Here is a 26,323-nt window from a genome sequence, read left to right as displayed (position 1 = left end):
ATACAATAACTAGTAGGATTTTATGTACCTCCTTTTTGGACAAATGATGACAGCATTTTTGTTTGTATAGAGGATAGTTGTATCATATTATTAGGAAACAGTATAAACATGTTTGTATACTTCTACATGTACAGAAATGTGTATATGGTACTCGATAACCAAACGAGTGAATTATGCTAAGCAATTATCTATCAGTGTGATGTCTAAACTTCTACACTCCTATCTTATAATACTTGTAAACTCAACAATTTTCATTTTTTTCTCTTTCCCAAGGGTTTCTGTTAGATTCTGTTGATAACACTGGTGAGAGACAGGAAGACAGAATGAAAGGGCAACAAATTTTCTCTCTTTTGTTGACTTGCTTTGCTTTTCAGTATTACCTTTCACCTTGAGACATTTGTTTCCCCTCTCCAGTTTTTGGCACTCCTAGAACCAGTCTCATTGTGTACTCCTAAAGTTATCAGTTTCAGCCAAGAAGTAACATCTCCTTGGTATTCTGAACTAAATGTGCAAGAGTCTTCAGAATCCTGAGATTCTAACAGCCAAATGCCAACCACGGGTCTGAGACTCCGCTCTGAGTTGGCTCTCCATAGATCATCAAGGTACTGAGACAGGATACCTGGGAAAAGTAAGGTCTGAAAGAACAAAATCCTCCCTGAGGTGACTCAGCTCCTAAGAATTTGTAGAAACTTAACTTCCTAGGACCTTGAAACTAACACTTGCTTCTGCTTCTGTAAAAGCCCCAGCAACCTTCTCCAGATCAATTCAAACTGACCAATGAGAACCGCAGATAAAAGGGAAAAGACAGCCAGTCAGGGAGCTTGGCATTTTTGGACTTCAGTCTGCCATGGCTCCACCGGCTGAATAAAGCCCTTCCTCTTTTAAATATAGATGTTCAGGTGCTTCTTTCTCTCCATCATGCCTCATTTTCCTGCAACACTACCAGTATCAGACAGAGGACACCCTGTCCTCAGAGGTCTGATTCCCAGCTCTGGGGAGTTTCCTTCTCTGAGATACTGAGTTGTTACAAATAGCCCCATAGTGCCCTCTCCTCAGTTGTCAAGTGACTGAATTCTTTTCTATAAAGTCTCTCGTCCAAGCTTCTAGGTTATTATCATAATTCTGTCTCTCTGTCTTTTTTTTTTGGGGGGTCTGTTTCCAATAGTTATTATCTCTATGCTGCTTATGTAGCAATTCCTTCTGTATTAAATTCTTCATATCTAATATCCAGTCTACTTTCCATTTTACACAGTCATCATTTGGTTTCTAGTAGCTGTGAGGGCTGGAGTAAGTCATGTTCCCATTCCAACTCATTTCCTTACCTATTTGATTAGGGGGTAATAGAGGAGTTCATATAAGTAGTCTCTAAAGTGATGGTTCCCAGATTGTTTTCTAGGGAATGTTACTTCCAAGACTTCCTCCATCAAACTGATACATACTGTTATATGGATTTTAGAAAGTTTCTAATACTTTAACAAACTGTCAGGGACTTATAGTACACAAAAGCATAATAAAAGCTGTGAAAAGAGCAGCAAAAAAAAGAAACCTGTTTCACTTTGACTCAATATCGCTTCCCAAGTTACCTCGCTAGGGAAAACGTTTTATTTTCAGTTAACCTCTTTGACTATGCCATGACATACACTGAGAAACTGCATCCTCTAGAATACTAAGAAATTCCAATGTTCTGTAATTTTATCAACTTTTTCTTCAAAATCCACTTATCAGTAAGGAATCTAATGCCTATAATTCTTTCCATGGTTTTATATATTTATTTCAGCTCTACGCATAGATGCTGACTGAGAGTAATGTTCTCTGTAGTGAGATATAGAATGAATACTGACAAGGGGTGGAAAATATAAAAACCTGAGGAAAATTATTACAAAAAATGAAATTCAAGGTGAGAGGAGACCAGAGGAGATGAAAGCTTAGAGTCACATTGTATTACAATGAGGACATCTATGCTTATGGTTAAGTGAACAAGCTGTGGATTCACACTGCTTGGGTGTGATTCTCAGCTATAGCACCAGAGCACTATTTGATTTTGAACAAAATTATTCATCTTCTCTGAGCCTTGGTTTTCTCTTCTTAAAATGGAGATAATAGTAGTACATACTTTACAGTTTTAAGATTAAATGTGACATAGTCTATAAGATGATTGACACCTATCTGATATTGAATTATTTAGGGTATGCCTATACAATTATACTGATTTCATTTACATAGAAAAAATAGTAATAAAACAAATACAGATGTTCAAAATGGAAGAGTCTTGAGAGAGCATCTAATTTAGCTCTCTCAATTTATAGATGAGAATAGAGCTGAGTCTCCCAAAGACTGTATTTGGTTACAGACCTAAATAATAGAAGAATTGAATGGAGACCTCAGTCTCTCCACTCTTAGAAAAATGCTGTTTCAATTAAATTCAAAGTTGTTTCGTTGTAGAAGTTTTTACATGTTTCTGGATAAAGACAAAAGTACTAGTACCCAAATTGTCTTCTGGGTTCAGGGTTCAAGGTGATCTCCATGAAGTTTTTGAGACCCAGGGACATCTAATTAGGGGCATGTCCAAACCACACCCTGTGCTTTCTCCTCCTCCTAGTACCTGTTTCCCTATAGCAATTCTGTTTGGGAGAGACACTGCTAGAGTATTAATCAAGAAAAATTGGAATAGTGGAAAGGGAGAGGAGTCATCTCATTCATTTTTCATTGTTGATAGAGCAGTAGGGAGAGGATCAATTGACTATTTGAATATCAAATCAAATCTTCCTTTTTCCCTGCTGCTGCCAAGTAGTGTGGAGGCAGAGGCGCATGTGAATTTAAGATTCAGCTTCACCTGTCACTCACCACCATGGTGTAGGAAGCCATTGCTGCTGGAGGTGTAATGGTGTAAATGCTGCTTTATAAGAGGTGCTGAAGACTGCCCTCATCCATGATGGCCTTGAATGTGGGATCCATGAAAACTCTAAAGCCTTAAACAAATGCCAAACCCATCCTTGTGTGCTTGCCTCCAACCATGATGAGCCTGTGTATGTCACATTGATAGAGGCCTTTTGGCTGCACAATAAATCAAACTATTAAGGTTGATGACAACAAAAAACTAGGGGCAGGGGTAGGACTTTGTAAAATTGACAAGAGAGGGGAAACTGATAGGGCTGAATGTAGGGATCCACCCAAATAGAATTTGTAGGGACCCACCAAATTAGAACCATAGTGCCCAGGAAAGAACTTCTCTCCAGGAAGGAATGAGTGCATGGATGTCCTGCCCGGGAAGGAATGAATGCGCCAGTGTCTATCCCACCAAACTCTGATATTCCTATCCACCTTAACCCATGTGCTGACTTCCTTTTCAGACTCAGCCCACTCACACCAGAATGAAATAAAAGCCACGTTCCCCATACAGAACTTGAACTCTGCTTCCTTTAGTGCAAGTCTCAGAATCTCTCATTTTCAGTCCTTAAACTCATGTCTCAGAATAATCTCACAATTTCCGTTCTTAACCTCTCAGAAATCCTGTAAAATGGTCAGTTGCAGTTGTGTAGTATTAAGGACAATGGCAAAGAATCTTCAGGTCAAAGATGTCATCTAAGACTACTTCAAATGCAAGAAATGAATAAATGAGACTTTGCCTCATATTCCTTAAAAAAAAAAAAATAAAATCTTGTTTCAGATCTAGGTGACTGAACCTGAGTGACCCACTCCTTCGACCTCCCAGGATCACCAGAGGTACTAACACTGAGGGAGAGGTAACACCTCTCTGTACCTGAACAAACAGCTTCATGAAGTAGATCCAGACAACCACATTTGCTGTTGTTTTTTTTTTATTTTATTTTTATTTTTTATTTTTTTGTGGAGACAGAGTTTCACTTTATGGCCCTAGGTAGAGTGCCATGGCATCGCATAGCTCACTACAACCTCCAACTCCTGGGCTTAAGCGATTCTCTTGCCTCAGCCTCCCAATGTTGTTTTATTTAGTATCATACTTAGAACAGTGGAAAACACTAGAGATAGCCACAGTCATAATGTACAAGATTTCCTGATGATGACTAATTTTTCTACAACTTCATGGAAGTAAAATAAACATATTATTTTTAAAGGATAATTTAATGTGATGAAACAACATTGTATTTTAGTCCAACCAAAGCTATATACATATGTATACATAATTTATGAGATATAATGTATAATTTATATGTATATAAACACCATGTTTTATTGAGGTAAAAAGCACAGCATGGTTAAAAACAAATGGCTAAACTCAATACAGGCTTTACAATGCCACATAAAGTCATTTTACTAGCACAAAGACCTCCAACATGCTGGTATTAACTTACTGATAAATATTTAGACTGTATTAATATTGAAAACCAAACCAACATAAACATAATTTAAGGCAACCTTTGGAAGTGTCAGCATTTCTTATTTTATTTGCCTTGTGGTAAATGTTAGCCATAGCAACAATTAAAAATATTGAACAATGAAGGACAAAGGTTGGAAAATTCATCTTGAGCTCATCTTACCCTCATAAAATTTTTCTCTAATGCACAGAAAAATCATATTTGTCAGTAACCTTCAACACCCAATTTTGAAGATAACATTATTATTTGGAAGCCCATACATGTTTACTCAAAGCTATGTGTTACACATTTTCAATTTTGATTTTGCATTCTGAAAAGCATCTACACAAGTCTCAATACCACTTTTAAAAGTGCAGAAAATAAAAACTTATAGAATACAAGTTGTCCTGGCTGCAAGCTATCCAACACTGCTACTCACTTCCATCGTATCTTTGGAAAGATAAACTATCCAGTATACAAGGTTGAATCCTGCAAATGCAACTGGGAAGAGAATTCGAGAATACTGGTCTATTTTACTGGTGCCTCCAAAGGCTGGTGAAAGTGGTGGGGGTGTGATAGGTGTTGGTGGTAGGATGGGTGCTCTTGTGAGGACTTTATTGGCCTCAGGGGATGGAACTATTGGCAAGGTCAGAGAAGTAATTCTTTTCTTCAAATGATATCTGGAATCAGGATGCTGTAGAAAAAAAGGCAAATATTCAGCCAGGGTGAGAGAATAGAGATCACTTATTTAGTCATTTTTTCACTATTGACAATCATTTATTAACTTTGTACTTACTATTTGGGGTAAAATATCCACAAATTCTTACTATTATTAGTATTTGATTGTTCCTCCCCACTCCCACAAAAAAAAGGTTAAACATATCTTAGAATTAATTTGCCCTCTGTCATTCTACACCCTATAACTCAATACTTCAATAATTGATGCCAAGCATGGTCATCAGAAACTATACTGAGAATTGTATGATTAGGAAGAATGAGGCCTATCCACCTCTGGTTATGCAGAAGCTTGTAGGACAATGCATATGAGCAGTGGTGTGTTGGAGAGGGGAGTGGATTACATGGACAATTAGGTAACACAAGAAAGTCACAGCTCAGGACCCAGATCTCAACTCTTTTCTACTGAAGCCCAGCCTATATTCTCATCTTCACACACTCAGGAGGTTGAACCAGCTGAGATTAAAAAAAAAAAAAAAAATGGCCCTTATACGTCTAAGGCCAGTGACAAAGAATATATATTCTCAATTGACTAGGATGACTGTTCATGGCTTGAAATACACAAGTACCTGCCTCTTACCCCAAAGTTCTATATTGAGAACTTCCTACTTCCCATTCAGAATTTTCTCTCTGGACTCCCTCCACATTAAGTCACCAAAAGTGAATCGTTTACTAATGTCGGAATTATTATGTTCTTTTCTATCATCAGACTTCCCATTCCACTGAAGTCACATGACAATCAACTTGAGTATTGAAAGGGATGTTTTAACACAATAATTGACTGGAACAAAGTCTAGGGTCCCCATGCGGCAAATGCTTTGTCGTGGTTGCCTCAGTAGCAATAAATTTCACTGGTCAATTTCAGTGCTTATTTCATCCCAACATTTTATCATCTTTTCTCTAAAGTATTGGAGCTAGTTCAGAGACTTTGACTGTGTTTGATTTACACTCCTTTCATGCTGCTGGAGTCTAGGAGGCCTTCCTGTGATTTTCATCTTTTCTTGTCTACATCTAATAACAATGGCTCTCCTTGGGGCCAGGTTCTCCTTGCTGGGCCTCTGACTTCAAACGGCTTGCTGTACATTATCCCTGATCTTGTAAAATGGCCTTGTTTCCTCTCTGGAAGAAAAATTACCACTTTACTGCCTGGCAGGATATGTTACTCACATGGACAAGCTCCTGCAGCTTCAGCCAGCAACCCTATGGCAACAGGACACTGCAGCTGCCTCCCCTGTGCAGGTTGAGCCACAGAACCCAAATGACCTACCCATGTGGTGACGTCTAGACTGCAGGAGCAACAACCCCATGGACTTCTTTCTGTATTCCCCTCTTGAATTGTGCTACTTGATTGCTGTAAATATTACTATCTAAATAATAATAGTCATCATACAGAGTTTAAGCTCAGTGTGTTTTTAAAGGCCGTGGGGATATGAGGAAATGCATTTCTTTACCAAAAACAAAAAATGAATAGTGTAGTCAAGCCTTATCTGACATAAAATAGTGAACGTCAAGCAAGGAATACCTTTTTTATCTATTCATTGACTCAATGTTATAGTAGATACTATGGACAGAGTTAAATAATTCATAGGTCTTGGAGACAGAAGAGTGTTTAAAAATATTAGAGGGCCTACTATGCTTGATCTTGGAGAAGGGACACTTGCTATTAAAAATAGATGATGACTGAGGACTACTCTGCTCAGGGTCACCAGACTGTGTGTGGAGAGAACCAGAGTAATAGTTACTTAATTTCAGTGCTTGCTGCCTCTCTTATAGTATAAACAAAGCACTAAATTTTAAGAGGATGATATTAGGTTTCTTAGATTCTAATTTGAATTTTCATCCATACAGTGTGCTATTAAAATATCCTCTACCTGAAAAAGTAAATCGTGTCACTGTTTTATCCTCCAAAGAGAGTCATTCTCCCACACATATGGAACATTAAAACATCTAGTAAAAAGTTTAAGGACCTTGCCAGCATAGAAAGAGGGCAAGCCTCTAGAGCAGCATTTCTTACTAGACTCATTTTGACTTTTAATAGCATGCATTACCCTGTATGAAACCTGTTTTCACTTTCTATTTTAGGCAGCAGGAGGAAAGACATGACTAGTTCATTGGGATAAAAAAAAGTGACTATAAAACATAGGATACCATAAAAATGAAAGGCATTGGTTTATTTTCCACTGTTTCTTTAGAAATGTGTGGAGAACAGATATTTGTGCATCTCTGATTGTTGTCACATTATCACAAAATACTTAATGAATATTGCCATAAAGCCAGGGTCTAGAGTTAAAAGAGAGCATTCAGAGACAAACACCATGAAAAATTTAAGTAAAGCACCAATAATCTAGAATTAAAGGCCTTTATAATAGGATTCCCCTTTTCTTCAACTATTTCCCCAAACAATCTCTGTGGAAGGTTTCCCAGGAGCTAAGAAAACAGGGAGTCAAAAATTCTTGGATTACAATTCCGTATTTACTCCTGGCAATATGACTTAGACATAGATTCCGTAACATAGACATAGTTCTCATAGATTCCAATTCTCCTTAAGCTTCTCCTTAAGCTTTCTGTTTTTCAAGCTAGGAATAATTATGACTTATTTCAAAGTTTTTTCCTCTGTTTTTTAAAGAATATTTTTTCCCCTGTTTTTTAAAGAATTTGAGATAATATATTGATACATACGCATATATATGCATGTGTTGATTTGCTCATCAAACCTTACCCTTTACCATACTCTTCAACTATTTGCAATACATATCTGTTTCTCGTTCTCATCACTCACCTACTTTTACAGGGTCTCCCAAAAGTGTCCCCTAAAGTCACCTTACATAGGGAAAATGGGAATTACAGTTAAATGTACATTTATTTACAAAATGTTCATTACAAAATTTTATAAAATATTGACAAAATATTGTCTACTTGTTTGCCATTTCCTTCTATTTCTTTGTTGTCTGGAATAACACCACCTATCTTTAACTTTACTTCACATCTTTTGGTACTAAATTCACATACCTCAGCCCTTATAAACTTTTATGTCTATTTGACGATTAAAACTCTTGTAGCTGTTATTTCTCTCTTGTAAGTATAATTATTTCTGCTGTGGCTTATCTGCTTTCCTACCATGAACTCTCCTTCCTGGTAGAGGGCACATTATTCTCAGGTATGTTCCTGAGAATATGTTCCACAGTGCCTAGCCAGTCCATAGAACACAGTATATGCTTAATAGATATATACTGACTTGATGAGTGAAAGAAAAATATAAACAATTTTCCAAGACTTAGTGGAGGACTCAGGCAGAAGAGAGAAGACTATAAAATTGTATTATTATGTTACATTGTGTTTTAACATATTGTTTCATATGTTATAGATACCATTTCCAAATGCTTACCGTCAACAAACACAACAAAGCAATTTGTAAGCATTGTTTCACTTATTCCTGGAAAATATCTATAATGTCCTATTACTATTTTCATTTTAGTGGATAGCCAATGATGGCTTAAGCAAGAAGTTTGCACAAACAAGAATCCAAGTCTGGATTCTTCAGAAGAAGAATCAATCCCCCTCAGAAGCCAAAGATCACATTGTTAACAGTTATTATGTTATTTTTTCTCATCAACTTCGTGGCTTAGGGCACAATTTTCCATCTCAGAATTACTGACATTTTGGCTTGGATAATTCTTTGTTGTGGGGACTGTCCTGTGCCACCTGGTATGATGTGTAGCATCCCTGGCGTCTACCAATATGATGCCAGTAGCAACCCCCACTAAGTTGTAATATTCAAAAATATCTTCAGACATTGCCAAATGTCCTTTGGAGTAAAATAGCCCTCCACCGAGGATCACTAGCTTAGAGTTGAGTTACAATCCCCCGCAGTGATTGGGGGGATTCCTAGCAGGCAGCAGATATGATAGGCTAAAGAAAATGCAAGAGACCTGGTCACCCGGCATGGTGGATCATACACTGTTGAATAATTGGGAATTGGCAGCACAAGAAGACTGGACGCCAATTTAGAAGGAACACATTGAATTTCTAAAATGCAAAGAAAACCAATTTTGCTACAGGGTTGCCTTCTTCCACCTTCTCTATTGTAAGCCTAGCAGCTTCAGCTGATAGTAAAATAGGCTTTTGTCAGAGTCCAGATGAGGGCTCAGCTTGGGGCTGTCACTGCTTTGAGTGGAACACCTGTGGTTTTGAATTTTTCCAGGGCTCCCCTACTGCTGAGTGCCATCCTGCTTTAGATATTTATAGAGCACTGCTTTGCTTTAAGTAACACCATATTGCAAGGATACTTAGAGTCAAATTAGGCTTTATGACAATCAGTTATTTGATATAGAGATAAGGCATCTGGGAATTATTTAGATCCATCTGATACATCATTCAGTGAGTCTAATATTTTTAAAAGGAGGAGGCAATAGATTATCTCTCGGTAGAGATATTTGAACCAGAGCTGCACTAGTGAAGGGCAACACTAAGCATCTGTTTTAGAACCAGAAAATAGGGGCACCAAAAAATAAGAATTTCTACAGAGGAGCAGCTGATTGACAGTAATCAAGTTGATCCACGGTACTGGGAGATGTGTCTGGAACTATATCAGAATGTTTTGTGAGTTCAGAATGAAATATTGCCTCTCCATAAATCATACAATGAGCACCAGGATTTTCTTTAGAATCTTTAGTGGTCTTAATTTAATTCTTAATTCTGGGGATTAGTGAGAAGACTAAAAAAAAAAAAAAAAAATCTTTGCAGTATTTGGAACTGATGTGGTAATCCCTTTAATATTCTATCCTTCAAACCTCTCTCTATCGGCAAGGGCAGCATGGTAATGGCCCAGTACATATCTCCATATTGAAGAGGAGAGGAGGGATGCACTCATAGATCTCATTTCCCTCTCTATACCCAAGTTTCTAGCAACTGGCCGAGTTGCTAGCACAGGGCCAGGCTGGTCATTCTGTTTTCAGCATAGACATCACTCCTTTAGAAGTGAAGACCCCTCTAGACGGAGCTCCATAATCTTGCCTGGCTCTTTTTCAGCCTATTATTCATCTCTGGCCACAACCTTGTTCACTATGGATTATTAAAGCTTGTTAATTTGTTTCTCTTTCGATAGACAAGAAGCTCTATGAGGGAAGGGACCTCTGGATGTCACTCACTAGTATTACTAAATAATCTCAGGCTTCTGCAAGAGCCTGGCTCATGCAAGCACACACCAAATACTTGTATGAATAAATAAGTACCCATTCCATGGGTGCCAGATGAAAAGGACAAAGAAGAAGATGATGGAACAAGGCAATCAGTATATATACAATTATTGGCCTGACTAATGAAATCTTGTTTAACTGTGTGTACCTATAATTTACGAAAAGCATCACACTCCTTTGAAGAAGAAAAGCCAAGTTGCGAGTAACGACAATACCCAAAGGAAGGATAGATGGGGCAGATAGAAAATTCATTCTTAGCAATACAGTCATGAGGGCTTAGACCTAGAAAATAACATGAAAATCAGCAAAACATGCAAAAGGGGGTCAAGGACCAAACTGGCCTTATGTGCAGTGTGGATACAGTTATATCTCAGATATATGACAGGTTCTGATACCGCAAAGACAGAAATAACTCTCTAATGTTACTGTAGAATGCCAGTTAAAAATGCTAAGAAAAGACACCATATAAGCAGGAAAGAAACTGTTGACAATTTCCTCTCAAAGCCTAAAAAACAAATAAATTTCCAATTCCAAATGCTTTATAAACAGAAAGTCTATAGAGCACTTCTGAGGATTTATCTTTAAGGTCTGAGTCCTAGCTTTTAAATGTCTAATTTCCTTGTCATTATTATATTCAATTTCAAGGTCACACTCAAAATGATAAAGCTATAAAATTTTACCTGCATACCTTCCAAATATTTTCCTGTGAAAAGCAATGAGCACATTGAAATATACAACTTAGAGTCACATAAAATAGAAGAGCACTAAATTTTGTTTCAACTTCAGCATATTAGTCTCCTATTTTAGTGTGTGACTTACTCAAATAATGTTGTTTTGATTACAACTGAATAGATATTTTTAAATGTCATGGTATTTGAAAGAAAATGTCTTGCAATCATAATATACCATTGTGTAGTATAAATTGCAAATGTGTAATTAATGTTTGTTCTTCTACATTATGTTAGAAGAGTTGCCAAGTTTTGACATGAACAAATAAAAGGTAAATGTTCTATGTAATCTCCTATATTTATTATAGGTGCTTTCAAGGTTTACATTATTTGGTTTGGTTATTTTTGCTATCATTTTTATTTTTATACTTTGGCCTTTTAGAAACAAAATCCTCCTTTTTATTCCTTAAAAAAAATTTAAGTGAAGCCAATTTCATAAATATATTTTTTTCATAAGAAAAAAGATAGCTTGCATAAAAAATACTTAGAGATGATTTAAATGCAATCTTTTATCCAGTTTCCTAAAGGACTTATTCATTATATGTTACTATTTTGGGATTATAAGAGATAGTTTATATGAAGACCTGAGAGCTTAAATTCCATCGTATTAATAAATTATACCTTTAAAATAATAGCCTACAGGGAACATTACTTTATGTTTTTTCTGAGAATTTGAAATTGTATTCCTCTAGGTACTATATATTTTTAAAAAAATGAAGCAATGAACTTGGTCTTTGTATTTCAATATCTGACCAATAAGCATATTCAAAATCATTCTAGTTACCTTCTTTTTACTAAATTTCTCTTTTTTCATTTTTACCATATTTCTCAAATAAGAAAGGGTAAACTGAATTCTAAGAAATATTTTTTTGTTTGTTTTTGTAGAGACAGTCTCACTTTATGGCCCTGAGTAGAGTGCCATGGTGTCACACAGCTCACAGCAACCTACAACTCCTGGGCTTTGGCGATTCTCTTGCCTCAGCCTCCTGAGTAACTGAGTAGCTGGGACCACAGGCGCCCACAACAACGGCCGACTATTTTTTGTTGCAGTTCGGCCAGGGCTGGGTTGCAACCCACCACCCTCGGTATATGGGGCCGGCCCCCTACTCACTGAGCCACAGGCGTTACCCACTAAGAAATAATTTTTCTTCTTTTGTAGATCATATGTTAAGGTCCGTAACGTAAGGGTACACAGCACATGCCCTGGATGAAGGGCTCAACTACAACTTGAACTTTACCTTAGAATGTAACCTAATCATTTGTACCTCATATTAATCTGAGATTACAAAAAAGATGTATAGATATGTAGATATAAATAAATAGATTATGTAATTATATACATGCAAATAGCTTATAATAGAATTAATTATTTTTTACAAGCATAAAATGATTCTCAAGAACATTTGGAATGTAACTTGCCTCAAAAAAAAAAAATGGTTTTCAAATATTTTAGACTAAACCTGCCAGCTGGTGTTTTTTTTTTTTTGCAAAATTTATATTTTGGTGACCTTTCAAACCACATATAGTACATAAAGGAAACATCATTAAGTCAAAAGAAGAATTTGAGAATTAACTCACGTACAATTTCAGAATTTTTTTTCCAGTTGTGTGCACCCTGATACACTTTGATACTTGGAGAATTGTTGTGAGGTGGAGGCAGGTTCAGCCTCTATAATGTGGGTATCAGGAGTTCTTGAATCAATTTCCAGTTTTTCTACCAACTAGTAACTAGGAAACTATTTTCTCTTTTGACACTGTGTTTTCCCACTTGTAAAAGAACATAATTAGACTGCATTACTGAATGGCAATTTTTTTAATGAGGGCTAACTTAAATTCTATATTTCCATTTATTTTGAGAATGGCCTCATTCTTATCTCTCACAGAAAATAAATTCTCAAACTTTCTTAGTTTATTAGGAGAAAAATTTCAAATGAGGATTATCACCCTTTAAACCAAATGCTTCAGATTTGGAGGATCAAAACACACAAAGCTTTGTAATTTTCATCATAAAATTAAACTGAGGATTATTGGGCTGCATATTGTCTTGAAATTTAAAAATATTTACTAGAATTGATCAATTTTAGAAGATTTTCTGGTGCAAAGTATCTGTTACTTGACTTTATAGAGTAAAAATATCCTCTTATCTAAGAGTTACTCTTTGGACTTTGTATTAAAATAAAATGGTATGCTTGTTAATCAGTATTCTAATCCATTTTTTAAAAGTATGTTCAGTTTAATTGTTAGAATTTACTATTACATGAAATTGAAATTTGGGAGTACATTTGAATATAAACTCATTGATACATATATATTTAATATAGAAATGTGAATATAAGAATGTTTGAATATGAATCAAATACTTGGGTTATGACTCAGAACTCAGAGAAACCATTTTTCATTATTCACAGATGCCTTGCCCTCGTGAAATAAAGCAGCAAGCAAATTTCTGCAAAAATTGTCCATTCAATTGTCCCCATTTCTCTGTTGCTTTCATTCAGACTGTGAAGCCTCATTAGAATTTCTTTTTTTTTTTTTTTACTTTATTCTTCCTAGTTTGTGTAAGTGATCCTGTTCAAAGGAAACATCTAAAGGCTAAGAAAAATTTTCTAGTCTGCTCTGATAGCCTGAAGTCTGCCAGTACATATGAGGATGATGAAAGAAGAATGCCAAAAGTTTAGAGCAAAGATAAATGAAAGATTGTTCCTCAGATTTTCTCTGTGAAGTCGGAAGAGAAAGTGGCCTTGCTATTGGAACTAGAGCTATTGGAAGAGAAAGTGTCCTTGCTATTGTTGTGCTCAGCCAATATTATTTTGGGACTTTATGGTTGTTTGTGATCACTGTTTGGGATGACTTTTCCTATGGTGTGTGACATTAGAAAAAGTAAACAATTACCAAAACAATCTCAGCATCCAAGGGTTCAGTAGCTTTTGATACTGTTACTGGAGTTGAGGCTGCAATCTGTGCCTTCCTTTTGGCCTTCTGTGTCTGGAGATTAGTGAAGTAGTTGACAGCTGCGAACTCAATAAGAGCAGAGAAGACGAAAGCAAAGCAAACAGCTATGAACCAATCCATGGCAGTTGCATATGACACTTTCGGCAAGGAGTGCCGGGCACTGATGCTCAAGGTGGTCATGGTTAAAACAGTGGTGATCCCTACAGTGAGAAAGAGTAGAAAATGCATATGAGCCCTGGGAAGGCAAAAATAAGATCAAAGGACATGTTGGCAGAGAGCAGGAAATATTTTATGAAAAGTAATTTGTGTTATTTATTGTATTACAATTTCTCCTGATTATCATAGTTATTAATATTTTTGTACATTTTGGTAATTAGTGCAGTGACTTTTACATTTAACTTGCTCAGAAAGTTTGCTGAATTGAAATCATTTAACTATCATAAAATTTAAATCATACATAGTACCAGTGGTTTACCCTGTTTCCCTGAAAATAAGACATCCTCCGAAAATAAGACCTACTTACAGGAGAAAGATAAGACGTCCCTTGAAAATAAGACCTAGCGCATCTTTGGGAGCACTGTCTTATTTTTGGGGAAACAGGGTAGTACTTGGGAAAACTTATAACAAATTATTATCATTTATGTAAAAAAAAAAACACCCTGAATTTCTGATCAATTTTACTAGCTAATGTCATCTGTCATGACAGTTTCAAAGTCTGTCTGGTATAAATATTAGCATAAAATTAGGTTACTCAATTTTTTTTTTATTTCTAACCTGGTTTTTAGGTAAAATATTTCCTCATAATAAAATAAATTATATCATTTGTCTTTTGGTAATTTTTCTTCTTGAACTAAGACTTTGGAAATTTATAAAATTAGAGGATATATAACATTGTCAGTATCATTATGTAGACATTCTTCTATAATTTGCAAAAGTAGATTTATGTAGTATAATAAATTTAAAAATCAAGAATCACCTGAGATTTCAGTTCAACTCAGGTCTTCCCTATGGGCTACTAAATTTATAATCATGAGAACCCAGAAACAATTGGACTTAGTTATTGATAATATTTCAGTTATAAATTTTTGTATTTATTTTATTTTGCTCCATAAAAACTAGTAGTTATTCTATACATCAGAAGTGGAATTAAATATTTACATTGAATCACAGAAAAACAGTGATGTTTAACTACATTTAGACCTGCAAAAATGGCAATTTTATGGTTCAACCTAATAAAAGTGAGATATAATTGATGGCTTACTGGGTTCAATAGCTTAGACTTTTGCTTTCATGGCTCTACATATCAGTTTTAACCTTTCTGCTTTCCCTCTTTTTTGAGAAAGCAAATCAAGATAAAACACAGCTACACAGGGCATAGAAAAGTCACAGGAAACCAGAAAAAATTCTTACTGAGATGAGACAAATATTTTGTGGATTCACTACACAATGTACAACAAGATGAGGGTCATTTTACATGATATATATGTCTCAGTGACATAGGAGTGTATTTCCTTTATGGACTGGAAAACTTCACCGGTGTGAATATTCACCTAAAATATACAAGCAATGAGAGGTGGAGAATGAATGGAAGCGGAGCACAAAGTGTGAGGCATACCAAAGACAGTCCTTGCTGGCACAGACTCCTTATTAATCCAGAAAGACACCTGGGAGAGAATGACCGTCATAATGCACGGAGTGTATATCTGTATCATAAAATAGCCCATCTTCCTTTGTAAGTGGAAATGAACAGTCATTATTACATATTCACCTGTTCAAAAGACACATATATCAGTATTATTATTACGGACAGTCTGAAAAATAAATGTAGTTGAATATAAATCTTGAAGATTTTTAAATTAGCATGGAATGGAAGAAAACAAGCAAAGGTGTATTTCAATGCATGAGAAAGCTACTTGATCAGCAGATGATAGAGAAAAGAGGCACATAGTTCGTTGTTTTCAGTGGGGTTCTTTGTGCCTGTACCTATAAAACTACTCATCTCAAGAACACACACATCTTTATATGCACCTGGTTGCAAAATCAATTTTAAGGAAAACTACTCATCACTTTAAAGCAACATGCTTAGCAGAGAATGACTAATGTAGAGGAAAAATAAACAGATACTTCGAAAATGTGCAGTGGAGTCATCTTGCAGGATTACATACATGAGTTTATCAAAGTCTTACCTGTGTTTGATTTAATTGTCTCAGTAGATACTGTTTGTCCAATCAGATCATACTGGAGGAGGCTTGAAGATTCTTCTGGGACTTCTACTGAGTAAAGTGGTCCTTTTTTCCATGTATATATGATTTCACTTTTGGGATAAGCATCTGAGGTTTTGAAACAAATTAAACATAGCAGTAAATCTGACTAGTTGTCTTTTTGTTTCCTTCCAAATGAGTATTGTCTATATAAAAAGGAAGGAAAAACACATTTTCTTTAATGATTTTTTTAATCCCAATGTCTAAAACTTGTATTGATGAGATTGACAAATATGATTAAGTAAGTATATTTCTGGTACCACACTGAAAGTGTCATGATAATATTTCCTTCTTGCTTCCTAGTCTCTGACATAAAATAAAATGACTTTTTTTTTTTTTTTTTTTTGAGACAAAGTCTTACTATACCACCCTCGGTAGTGTGCCCTGGCGTCACAGCTCACAGCAACCTCAAACTCTGGGCTTAAGCAATTCTCTTGCCTCAGCCTCCCAAGTAGCTGGGACTACCAGCACCCGCCACAACATCCGGCTATATTATTATTTATTTATTTTTTGGTTGCAGTTGTCATTGTTGTTTTGCTGTCTCAGGCCGGGCTCGAAACCACTAGCTTTGGTGAACATGGCTGGTGCCCTACTCACTGAACAACAGGCGTTGAACCTAAAATGACATATTTTAGGTTAGGCAAATGTATCATTTGGCTCTCAGAATTTTTTTTTTTAGAATATAGAAGCATAAGTTTATTTTATATTAGAGACAGGGAAAAGAAAGGGGGGAAAGATGAAAGAGAGAGAAAAGAGCAGAGAGGAGAATAGGGAAAATGGGGATGGGAGAGAGAGAGAAATGGAGAGAATGGTGTGACATCACAAAGAAAGGAAGGAAAATGAAGAACACCAGCCCTGAGGTCCAGTGGTAGCTGAATTTAAGGAGGTTGGAAGCATTTTGTAACTTACAACTTCCAAACTTGAGTGGACAAGCGTGACCATCCATAGGAAAGTTAACGAGCCTCATGGGACAGTCAGCATTGATGGTAAGCCTAGAGACATTGAAACAAATGGTTCCAAGTTAATAGGACGAATACATCATTTAGGCAGAAAAAACAGAACTGGAGGAATCTCACCTCATGGTGTATAGAATGGTTCCATTCTGCATTATTCTGAAGAGTTTATTAGGTGTTGTCATGTTGTGTGCAATGGACTTTTTGCCATTCCTGAAAAAAGTGTCAGGAGTCCAGATTTTACTGACCATCAAGTTATTCAAACTCAGAATCTCGGCTGGCCCCCCAAACTTCAACCTCTCATCAGTCCATGTCTGGCGGAAGAAAACATCCATTGTATACTCCTAAGATAAAATAAAATACTCATTCATGCTGGGCTTGTTAAGAATATTTTACTCACTAGCTTATGTACCCAATCCCCAAATTTAAGCAGTGAAGCAATTTTTATGGCAATACCTTGTCAGTATAATTTTTGTGAGTTATTACTTTGCTCAAACTCATGTACTCTGTATTATTATCATCAAATTTAGTACTGTGTTTCATAATCCTCCCTTCTCCACCTCCACCTCTCCTCTATCCAGGGAAGCTGGATTCTTCTCTCCAGCTATCAAAATCCACCTCCTTGATTTAGTAAAAGAAAAAAAAAATAAGTGGAAATACTTAGTCTAGGCTTTGTGCTGGCCTTCCTACAAGCCATTCTCCTTTGTACCTCCTTAACCCTGAAAGGGATCTCAGGACAGATAAATTTTACTTGGTAAGCACTCTGTGGCTGCAAATCATATTCATTTTATATTGCTCTCAGGGAGCATAACAACTGTTACCATGATTAATCTAAATTTTGTACAAAATCAAAATTATGAGTTTTAATTTCTTGCTTTTATAAAATAACATTAAAATGTTTAAGAATTATGATAAGGACTACTGCAAAATTAAATGACAAATAACAACTTATAATTATGTCAAAGCATTACCAAAAATTGCTTTGCCTGTTTTATAAATTCTTTTTTAAGACTTATGACTGAAAATAATGATTACATTTTAAAAATAGAATTTGATGTGTGATATACCCATGCAATAAAGATCCAGGCTACACTTGGGCTCTAATGCATAAATGAAGTTTAAAAAGAAGCACATACATTAGATAAAATTCAAAGTATATCCAGACTTTGATAACATGGTAGGAAATGATAGTGGTTGTTTCTGCTTGGAATAACTCCAAGCAGGAGTGACTCAAATGAAAAATATGGTACTAAAATAATTCAGGATTCTGAAATATTTATCTCTGGAATAGCGCCTTTTCTTTCTCCCTTCCTCTCCTTCTTCCTTGTTTCTTTCTTCCTTCCTTTCCTTCTTTTCTTTTCTCTTCCTCCTCTACTCTTTCCTTTTTTCTTTCTTTCCATCAGCCTTATTTGTTTTCTTCTTTCCTTGTCAACTCATAAAGCAGAAGATGAAAATGTCTCCAGTAACTATCCAGACTTAACAAAAATTGAATGACAAATAACAACTTATAATCATGTCAAAGCATTACCAAAAATTGCCTTAACAAAATCTAATGATGTACTTCTTTAAAGCCAGTTATGTTTATTTAAGCATTAGCATTTATGTTTTAGTTTCAGAGGGAAATGTACCTGAGAAATGTGAAAGAATATCATGATACACTGTGTTCTAGAAAACTGGTTCAGGTTTTCATTCCCACTTGCTATAAATACATTCCTATGAATCCTACAGCCATCTGTACCTGGAACAGAGTCCCCAGAACACCTACTGGTCCATCCACAAAGTAAAAAGTGGAATGTATTAGCTTTTCCAAATGACTTTCTTTACTGGTTTAATAAAATAATGGTGATAATTATGTTGCTGCAAAAGACAGTTATGTTTTAAGTTTCATAGATATTATCAATATGCACTTATATGGCATAGGATCTTTGTGGAGCTTTCCTCACACTCCACAAAACTTAGTAGGACTTCACAAAAAAGGGAACATTTTCTCATGAAGGGAAGAATCAGTACATAATATGTGGATGGCATAGAGGATATAATCTTTTAAAGTCCCTCAGCTTAAAATATTCAAGCACAGCCCGTAGTGAAACGTGAAGATTAAGCCAGTAATTTGCTCTAATGGCCATGCCCTCCCAGCAGGAACACACATATTGTGTCATGAATCTGGAGCCAAGCTTGGTGTAGTGCCCACTTTCATGAGTTGTGGGACTCCACTCTGCTCCCCTAAGTAAAAATATCCAACTCACTCCGAGCTCACTTACCATATCCACATCTGACACAGGCCCAAAACTGGTCACATAAATGTCTGTTTTGACTTCAGTGACAGCGCCTGAAATTAGTCCAGAGGAATGTTAAGTGGACTGAACTTAGCGACTCTACTGTAAAACCCCTTCTCATGTCCAGAATCTGCAATTCATCCAATTACACTCTGGTAGTGGGAGTCCTTGGGTCTTTGTACTCTAAAACCTTATATCTGTTACCTTATTTTGAATCCATTCTAGTCAAATTGAGGTAACATTGAGGAATGAAAGAGAACTAGATTAGTTCTACTGAAAATTATAATAACTATTGTGTATTAACAGCTTCTATGGGGCAAATGCTAAGAAAAATGTTTTACATGGAAAATCTCATTGTACACACACACAGCGCTATGAGGTAAGCACTGATCATATACCCACACTACATTTGAATATACGGAGGCTTTGAGAGTCCAAGTAACTTGAATAACATCACTAATTGGGGTAAAGACAGAGGTAGATAAGAATACACACAGCCTCTCTTTAGTATCTCTGCCCCTTACCATGTTAGCATACCAAATTCTTTCTGACTCCTCCGGTCTTGGAAGGGAGAATGGAGACAAGCGTGTCTGACATAGCAAAAGGAAGCTTCTTACCTCCAAATCCTGGCCGCAGCCGATTGTCATAGCCTTCAAGCAAGTTGTCCAGGATCCGACTGATATTCTCTGAGTAGAAGTTGCCTTCATCTTCAAGTTTCCCCAGGGCATTTTCGAGCCTGTAAGTAGAGAGTCCATGATCCTTACTCTCAGCCTCAGAGAAGACGTTTTGTCTAATCTACCCTAGTCTAGCCCACCACAAGTACTTAATGCATCACCCTACCTTCTTCCAAGAGATTTCATAGAGAAGTAACCCAAAGGATGCTTATTTTCCATTTCCTTTGAGCTGAAAAGAAAAAAATCAGGAAAAATAATCTTACTCACCATAGAACAATGCACAGCCAGGGCAGAGGAGATGCCATGCCAAGGAGCACTGAAATGTCCCCTTCACCTTTCTCCTGGTTTCTTCCTTCCAACTAACCCTCTGATGCCAATCAACTGCAGAAATCTTCCAAACTCCTCATATTCCTGTTCCTGGTTTGTAGTAATCCAATAGGTACAGAGGCTGCCAGAAAACTTCGAAGTTTCTCCTTGCACTTTTCTTTCTTGTTTCTGTCTTTTTCACTTGGAATGAGGTGGTTTGTGGTCTTAGACTACATCCTGCGGACACCCAGCCTCCTCTGAATGACTCAGTGGGGAAATGCGAGTCTGAAGGGACAGTGCATGGTCAGAGAGCAGTGACAATAATCGCATAAGGCATTAGGGGAGATTAGAAGGAAGAAAGCCACTGCTAGTTTTGGCATGGAATTAGCAGGCCCCTGTGAGGAAATCTGGAAAGCAGTGGCATCTTGCTGATTGAGATTATGTTCCAATGGGCTCAGCATTTATTATTTCTATGGTTCACAGAAGGATTCCTACACAGCTCTTATGTTTTGAGAAAGTCTAACAACACTGGGACCTTCTTAGATTCTCTTTCTGATTTTTATCAGGTTTATTGGCTTCAGACACACATTTCTTCTATACTTAAAAATCTTCCTTCCTACTTATTTACTATGGCTGTGACACAACGGAACAACTTCTAACCATCTTCCTCTTGAGTAAGTATTTTGTTTTAAGTATGTTACTTATTCTTTCTGTCAAACGTGTGTCATTTTAAGCTAAGACAGAAATGGGTTCTATCACTGCCTTTACAAACCTGGCCAGATTTTTGAATGTTGCCTATAGAAGACAATGTCTGAGAAATGGTAGGTTAAAGCTCCCACACATTAACACTGAACAAATAAAAAGCATACGTAGATGTGGTTAATGATGATACTGCTGGCATTAGTTTTATGAGGGTTGGCACAGGTCCAAAGCAAAATGTCTGACTGAATCCAAGAAATAGCATTCTATACCAGTCTGCTAGGAGGAAATTGTAGTAACAGAAATTCGTTTGAGCCAGAAAACTTTAATCTTTAAATTAAAATAATAAAAAATCTTAACGAAAACATTTACATATTTAAATTCAAGAATATAAGGTAAAGAATCAAATTTCTCGATTCATCACCCTCGTTTTAATTCAATTAATCACTCGTCCGCTTCACAGTCTGTATCTTAGGAATCTAAACTCTATAAAAGCCACAGTAACTATTCCAGAAATATAGCACAGTCTTAAAAGTCACACTGAAAGACATGACATAAATCATTTGAGGAGCCTTTTAATAAATTAACTATAACCATGAAGAAACAATGTAAAATAGGAAAAGGACAAGATTTTCTGTGGATTTTTGTAATATTCCTGAATCTGAATACCCTCCAGCAACCCTTGCAAGTTGTTTTCAGTGTATGTTTTCTCACATTGTTTTACTTGTGCTGCAAGTAAAACCATACCCTTGTCCTAGTTATCACCTTTGAAGCCATATGAAATAACTTCTCAGGGAAGGAAGGCATGGGAGACATTTAAATGAAGATACCTATAATGTTCTAATTTACGTTAAATACCCCTAAAACCTTTTCCAGTTTGTTATAGGATCCAGTTAATCTCTTCTTACTCTTTTTCCTTTAAACATATACCACTTCATATTTTCAACTTACATTCAATGTAACATTACTTAACCACCCTAAAATCTGTCATATGTGATATTCTCTGCTCACCTTTACTAAAACATTTTTTTTTTAATCATAGCTATGTACATAGATATGATCACGGGGCATCATACACTAGCTTCATAGACCATTTGACATATTTTCATAACAATGGTTAACATAGCCTTCCTGGCATTTTCTAAGTTATTGTGCTAAGACATTTACATTCCACATTTACTAAGTTTCACATGTACCCTTGTAAGATGCACGGCAGGTGTAATCCCACCAATCCCCCTCCCTCTACCTCCTGCCCCCCTCCCTCCCCTCATTTTCCCCTATTCATAGGTTGTAACTGGGTTATAGCTTTCATGTGAAAGCCCTAAATTAGTTTCATAGTAGGGCTGAGTATATTGGGTACTTTTTCTTCCATTCTTCAGATACTTTACTAAGAAGAATATGTTCCAGCTCCATCCACATAAACATGAAAGAGGTAAGGTCTCCATCTTTCTTTAAGGCTGCATAATATTCCATGGTGTACATATACCACATTTTATTAATCCATATGTGGATCTATGGGCACTTGGGCTTTTTCCATGACTTAGCAATTATGAATAGGGCTGCAATAAACATTCTGGTACAAATATCTTTGTTATGATGTGATTGTTGGTCTTCTGGGTATATGCCCAGTAGAGGAATTGCAGGATTGAATGGCAGCTCTATTTTTAGATCTCTGAATGTTCTCCATATATCTTTCCAAAAGGAATGTATTAATTTGCATTCCTACCAGCAGTGCAAAAGTGTTCCCTTTTCTCCACATCCACGCCAACATCTCTGGTTTTTGAAATTTTGTGATATAAGCTAGTCTCACTGGAATTAGATGATATCTCAAAGTAATTTTGATTTGCATTTCTCTGATGATTAAAGATGATGAGCATTTTTTCATATGTCTGAAGGCCGTGCACCTGTCTTCTTCAGAGAAGTTTCTTTTCAAGTCCCTTGCCCAGCCTGCGATGGGATCCCTTGTTCTTTACTTGCCAATGCGTTTGAGTGCTCTGTGGATTCTGGTTATTAAACCTTTGTTAGAGACATAACCTGCAAATAACTTCTCCCATTCTGAGGGCTGTTTGCTTGCTTTACTTACTGTGTTCTTGGCTGTGCAGAAGCTTTTTAGTTTGATCAAGTCCCATAGTGTATTTTTGAAGCTGCTTCAATTGTCCTGGGGGTCCTCCTCATAAAATACTCGCCCAGACCAATTTTTTCAAGGGTTTTCCCTGCACTCTCCTCTAGTATTTTTATAGTTTCATGTCTTAAGTTTAAATCTTTAATCCAGTGAGAGTCTATCTTAGTTAATGGTGAAAGGTGTGGGTCCAGTTTCAGTCTTCTACAGGTTGCCAGCCAGTTCACCCAGCACCCTTTGTTAAATAGGGAATCTTTACCCCACTGAATGTTTTTAATTGGCTTGTCAAAGATTAAATAACGATAAGTAGCTGGATTCATCTCTTGGTTCTCTATTCTGTTCCAGACATCTACTTCTCTGTGTTTGTGCCAATACCATACTGTTTTGATCACTATCAATTTGTCATAAAGTCTGAGGTCTGGTAGCACGATTCCTCCTACTTTGTTTTTATTTCTGAGTAATGTCTTGGCTATTCGAGTTTTTTTCTGTTTCCATATAAAATGAAGTATTGTTTTTTCAAGATCTTTCAAGTATGACAGTGGAGCTTTAATAGGGATTGCGTTGAAATTATATATTGCTTTGGGTAGTATGGAAATTTTTCCGATGTTGATTCTTCCCAGCCATGAGCATAGTATGTTTTTCAATTTGTTGACATTTTCAGGTATTTCTTTTCTTAGAGTTTCATAGTTCTCTTTATAGAGATCTTTCATGTCCTTTGTTAGATAAATTCCCAAATATTTCATCTTCTTTGGCACTACTGTGAATGGGACAGAGTCATTAACTGTTTTTTCAACATGACTATTATTGGTATATATAAAGGCTACCGATTTATGAATGTTGATTGTGTAACCTGAGACGCTGCTGTATTCCTTGATCACTTCTAAGAGTTTTGTAGTAGAGTCCCTAACGTTTTCCAGATATACAATCATATCGTCTGTGAAGAGTGAGAGTTTGATCTCTTCTGACCCTATATGGGTACCCTTGATCACCTTTTCTTCCCTAATTGTGGTGGCTAATATTCCATTACAATGTTAAAAAGCAATAAAGACAATGGGCAGCCTTGTCTAGTTCCTGATCTGAGTGGAAATGATTCCAATTTAACTCCATTCAATATGATATTGCCTGTGAGTTTGCTGTAGATGGTCTCTATCAGTTTAAGAAATGTCCCTTCTAGACCAATTTTCTTAAGTGTTCTGATCATGAAGAGATGCTGGATATTATCAAAAGCTTTTTCTGCATCAATTGAGAGAATCATATGGTCTTTGTTTTTCCATTTGTTTATGTGCTGAATTATACTTATAGATTTACATATATTGAACCAGCCTTGAGACCCTGGGATAAAACCGACTTGGTCATGATGTATAATTTGTTTGATGTGTTGCTGGATTCTGTTTGTTAGGATCTTGTTGAATATTTTTGCATCTATATTCATTAGTGATATCGGTCTATAATTTTCTTTTCTTGTTGGGTCTTTCCCTGGTTTGGGGATCAGGGTGATGTTTGCTTCATAGAATGTGTTGGGTAGTCTTCCTTCTTTTTCTACCTTTTGGAACAGGTTGAGTAATATAGGTACTAATTCCTCTTTAAAAGATTGGCAGAATTCTGATGTGAAACCATCTGGTCCCGGGCTTTTCTTTTTAGGGAGGTTTTGTATGGTTGATGTTATTTCCGAACTTAATATGGGCCTGTTCAGCATTTCCACTTGATTCTGGCTAAGTCTTGGAAGGTGACGTGCTCCTAAGTATTGGTCAATTTCCTTCAGATATTCATATTTCTGAGAATACAGTTTCTTGTAATATTCATTAAGGATTTTTTGGATTTCTGAGGAGTCTGTCGTTATTTCATCTTTGTCGTTTCTGATTGATGAGAATTAGAGATTTTACTCTTTTTTTTTCTGATTAGATTGGCCAAACATTTATCTATTTTATTGACCTTTTCAAAAAACCAGTTTTTTGATTTATTGATCTGTTGTATTATTCTTTTGTTTTCAATTTCATTTAATTCTGCTCTAATTTTGGTTATTTCTTTTCTTCTACTGGGTTTAGGGTTGGAATGTTCTTCCTTTTCCAGTTGCTTGAGATGTCCCATTAAGTTGTTAACTTCCTCTCTTTCTGTTCTCTTGAGAAGGCTTGCAGTGCTATAAATTTCCCTTTTAGAACTGCCTTTGTGGTGTCCCAGAGGTTCTGATAGTTCATGTCTTCATTGTCATTTGTTCCAAAAAATTGACGATTTCTTTCTTGATCTCATCTCTGACCCAGCTATCATTCAGCATAAGGTTATTAAACTTCCATGTTTTTGTATGAGTATGCAGATTCCTGTTGTTACTCAGCTCAAGTTTTATTCCATGGTGGTCCGAGAAGATGCAAGGAATAATTTCTATTCCTTTAAATTTACTGAGGTTAGACTTGTGACCTAAGATGTGATCGATTTTGGAGTAGGTTCCGTGGACTGATGAGAAGTATGTGTATTCAGTTTTGTTGGGATGAAATGTTCTGTAGATGTCTGCTAAATCCAGATATTGGATGGTTAGATTTAAATCTAAAATTTCTTTGCTCAGCTTCTTATTGGAGGATCGATCCAATACTGCCAAAGGAGTGTTGAAATCTCCAACGATTATGGCGCTGGAGTAAATCAAATTGCTCATGTCAGAGTTTCTCTTATAAATTGAGGTGCATTCTGGTTGGGTGCATAGATATTAATAATTGAAATCTCATCATATTGAGTATTACCCTTAACAAATATGAAGTGACCATTCTTGTCCTTCCTTACTTTGTTGGTTTAAAGCCTATTGTATCTGCAAATAAAATTGCGACACCTGCTTTTTTCTGATTTCCATTTGCCTGAAATATGGATGACCATCCTTTCACCCTGAGTGCAATGGACCGCCCTGTCGGTGGGCTTCAGTCCGAGGGAAAGTAGGAAGAAGGAACGAGGAAGGTTGAGAGATCGGCGAAGGAATGACAGACTGACACACTACGGGTGAAGTATGCAGCTGCAAATTTACTGGGTACACATATTGGTATTTATACATTTTTACAGAGCTTACATAATGCAATCTTTTTGCTTACGTGTGCGGGTTATCTTTGTGTTT

General features: G+C 36.4%; 1 protein-coding gene across 1 annotated transcript; it reads right to left on the bottom strand.

Annotated features, from left to right (window-relative positions):
• Positions 1 to 3,957: 3,957 nt before the first annotated feature.
• On the bottom strand, positions 3,958 to 20,413 carry GABRA6 (gamma-aminobutyric acid type A receptor subunit alpha6). The gene is made up of 9 exons (XM_053566219.1): positions 20,376 to 20,413; positions 20,052 to 20,170; positions 19,420 to 19,487; positions 17,282 to 17,502; positions 17,115 to 17,197; positions 16,131 to 16,274; positions 15,560 to 15,712; positions 13,885 to 14,144; positions 3,958 to 5,028 (listed from the first exon to the last, which is right to left on the bottom strand). The coding sequence occupies exons 1-9, from the start codon at positions 20,411 to 20,413 to the stop codon at positions 4,753 to 4,755; spliced, it is 1,362 nt and encodes a 453-aa protein (XP_053422194.1). The 3' UTR covers positions 3,958 to 4,752.
• Between the last annotated feature and the right edge of the window lie 5,910 nt (positions 20,414 to 26,323).

This window comes from Nycticebus coucang, chromosome 17, assembly GCF_027406575.1.
Source record: "Nycticebus coucang isolate mNycCou1 chromosome 17, mNycCou1.pri, whole genome shotgun sequence".
In the NCBI taxonomy this organism is placed as follows: Eukaryota; Metazoa; Chordata; class Mammalia; order Primates; family Lorisidae; genus Nycticebus; species Nycticebus coucang.
This window is presented reverse-complemented; position numbering and strand designations above follow the sequence as displayed.

Excerpts from the sequence above, each read along its gene's own strand:
- GABRA6 (XM_053566219.1), bottom strand. The coding sequence starts at position 20,413 with ATGGCATCTCCTCTGCCCTGGCTGTGCATTGTTCTATG. Across the intron at positions 20,171-20,375 it reads TGGCTGTGCATTGTTCTATG|GCTCGAAAATGCCCTGGGGA; the intron begins GTGAGTAAGATT and ends CTCTACTTACAG. Across the intron at positions 15,713-16,130 it reads GACAATTAAATCAAACACAG|GTGAATATGTAATAATGACT; the intron begins GTAAGACTTTGA and ends TCTTTTGAACAG.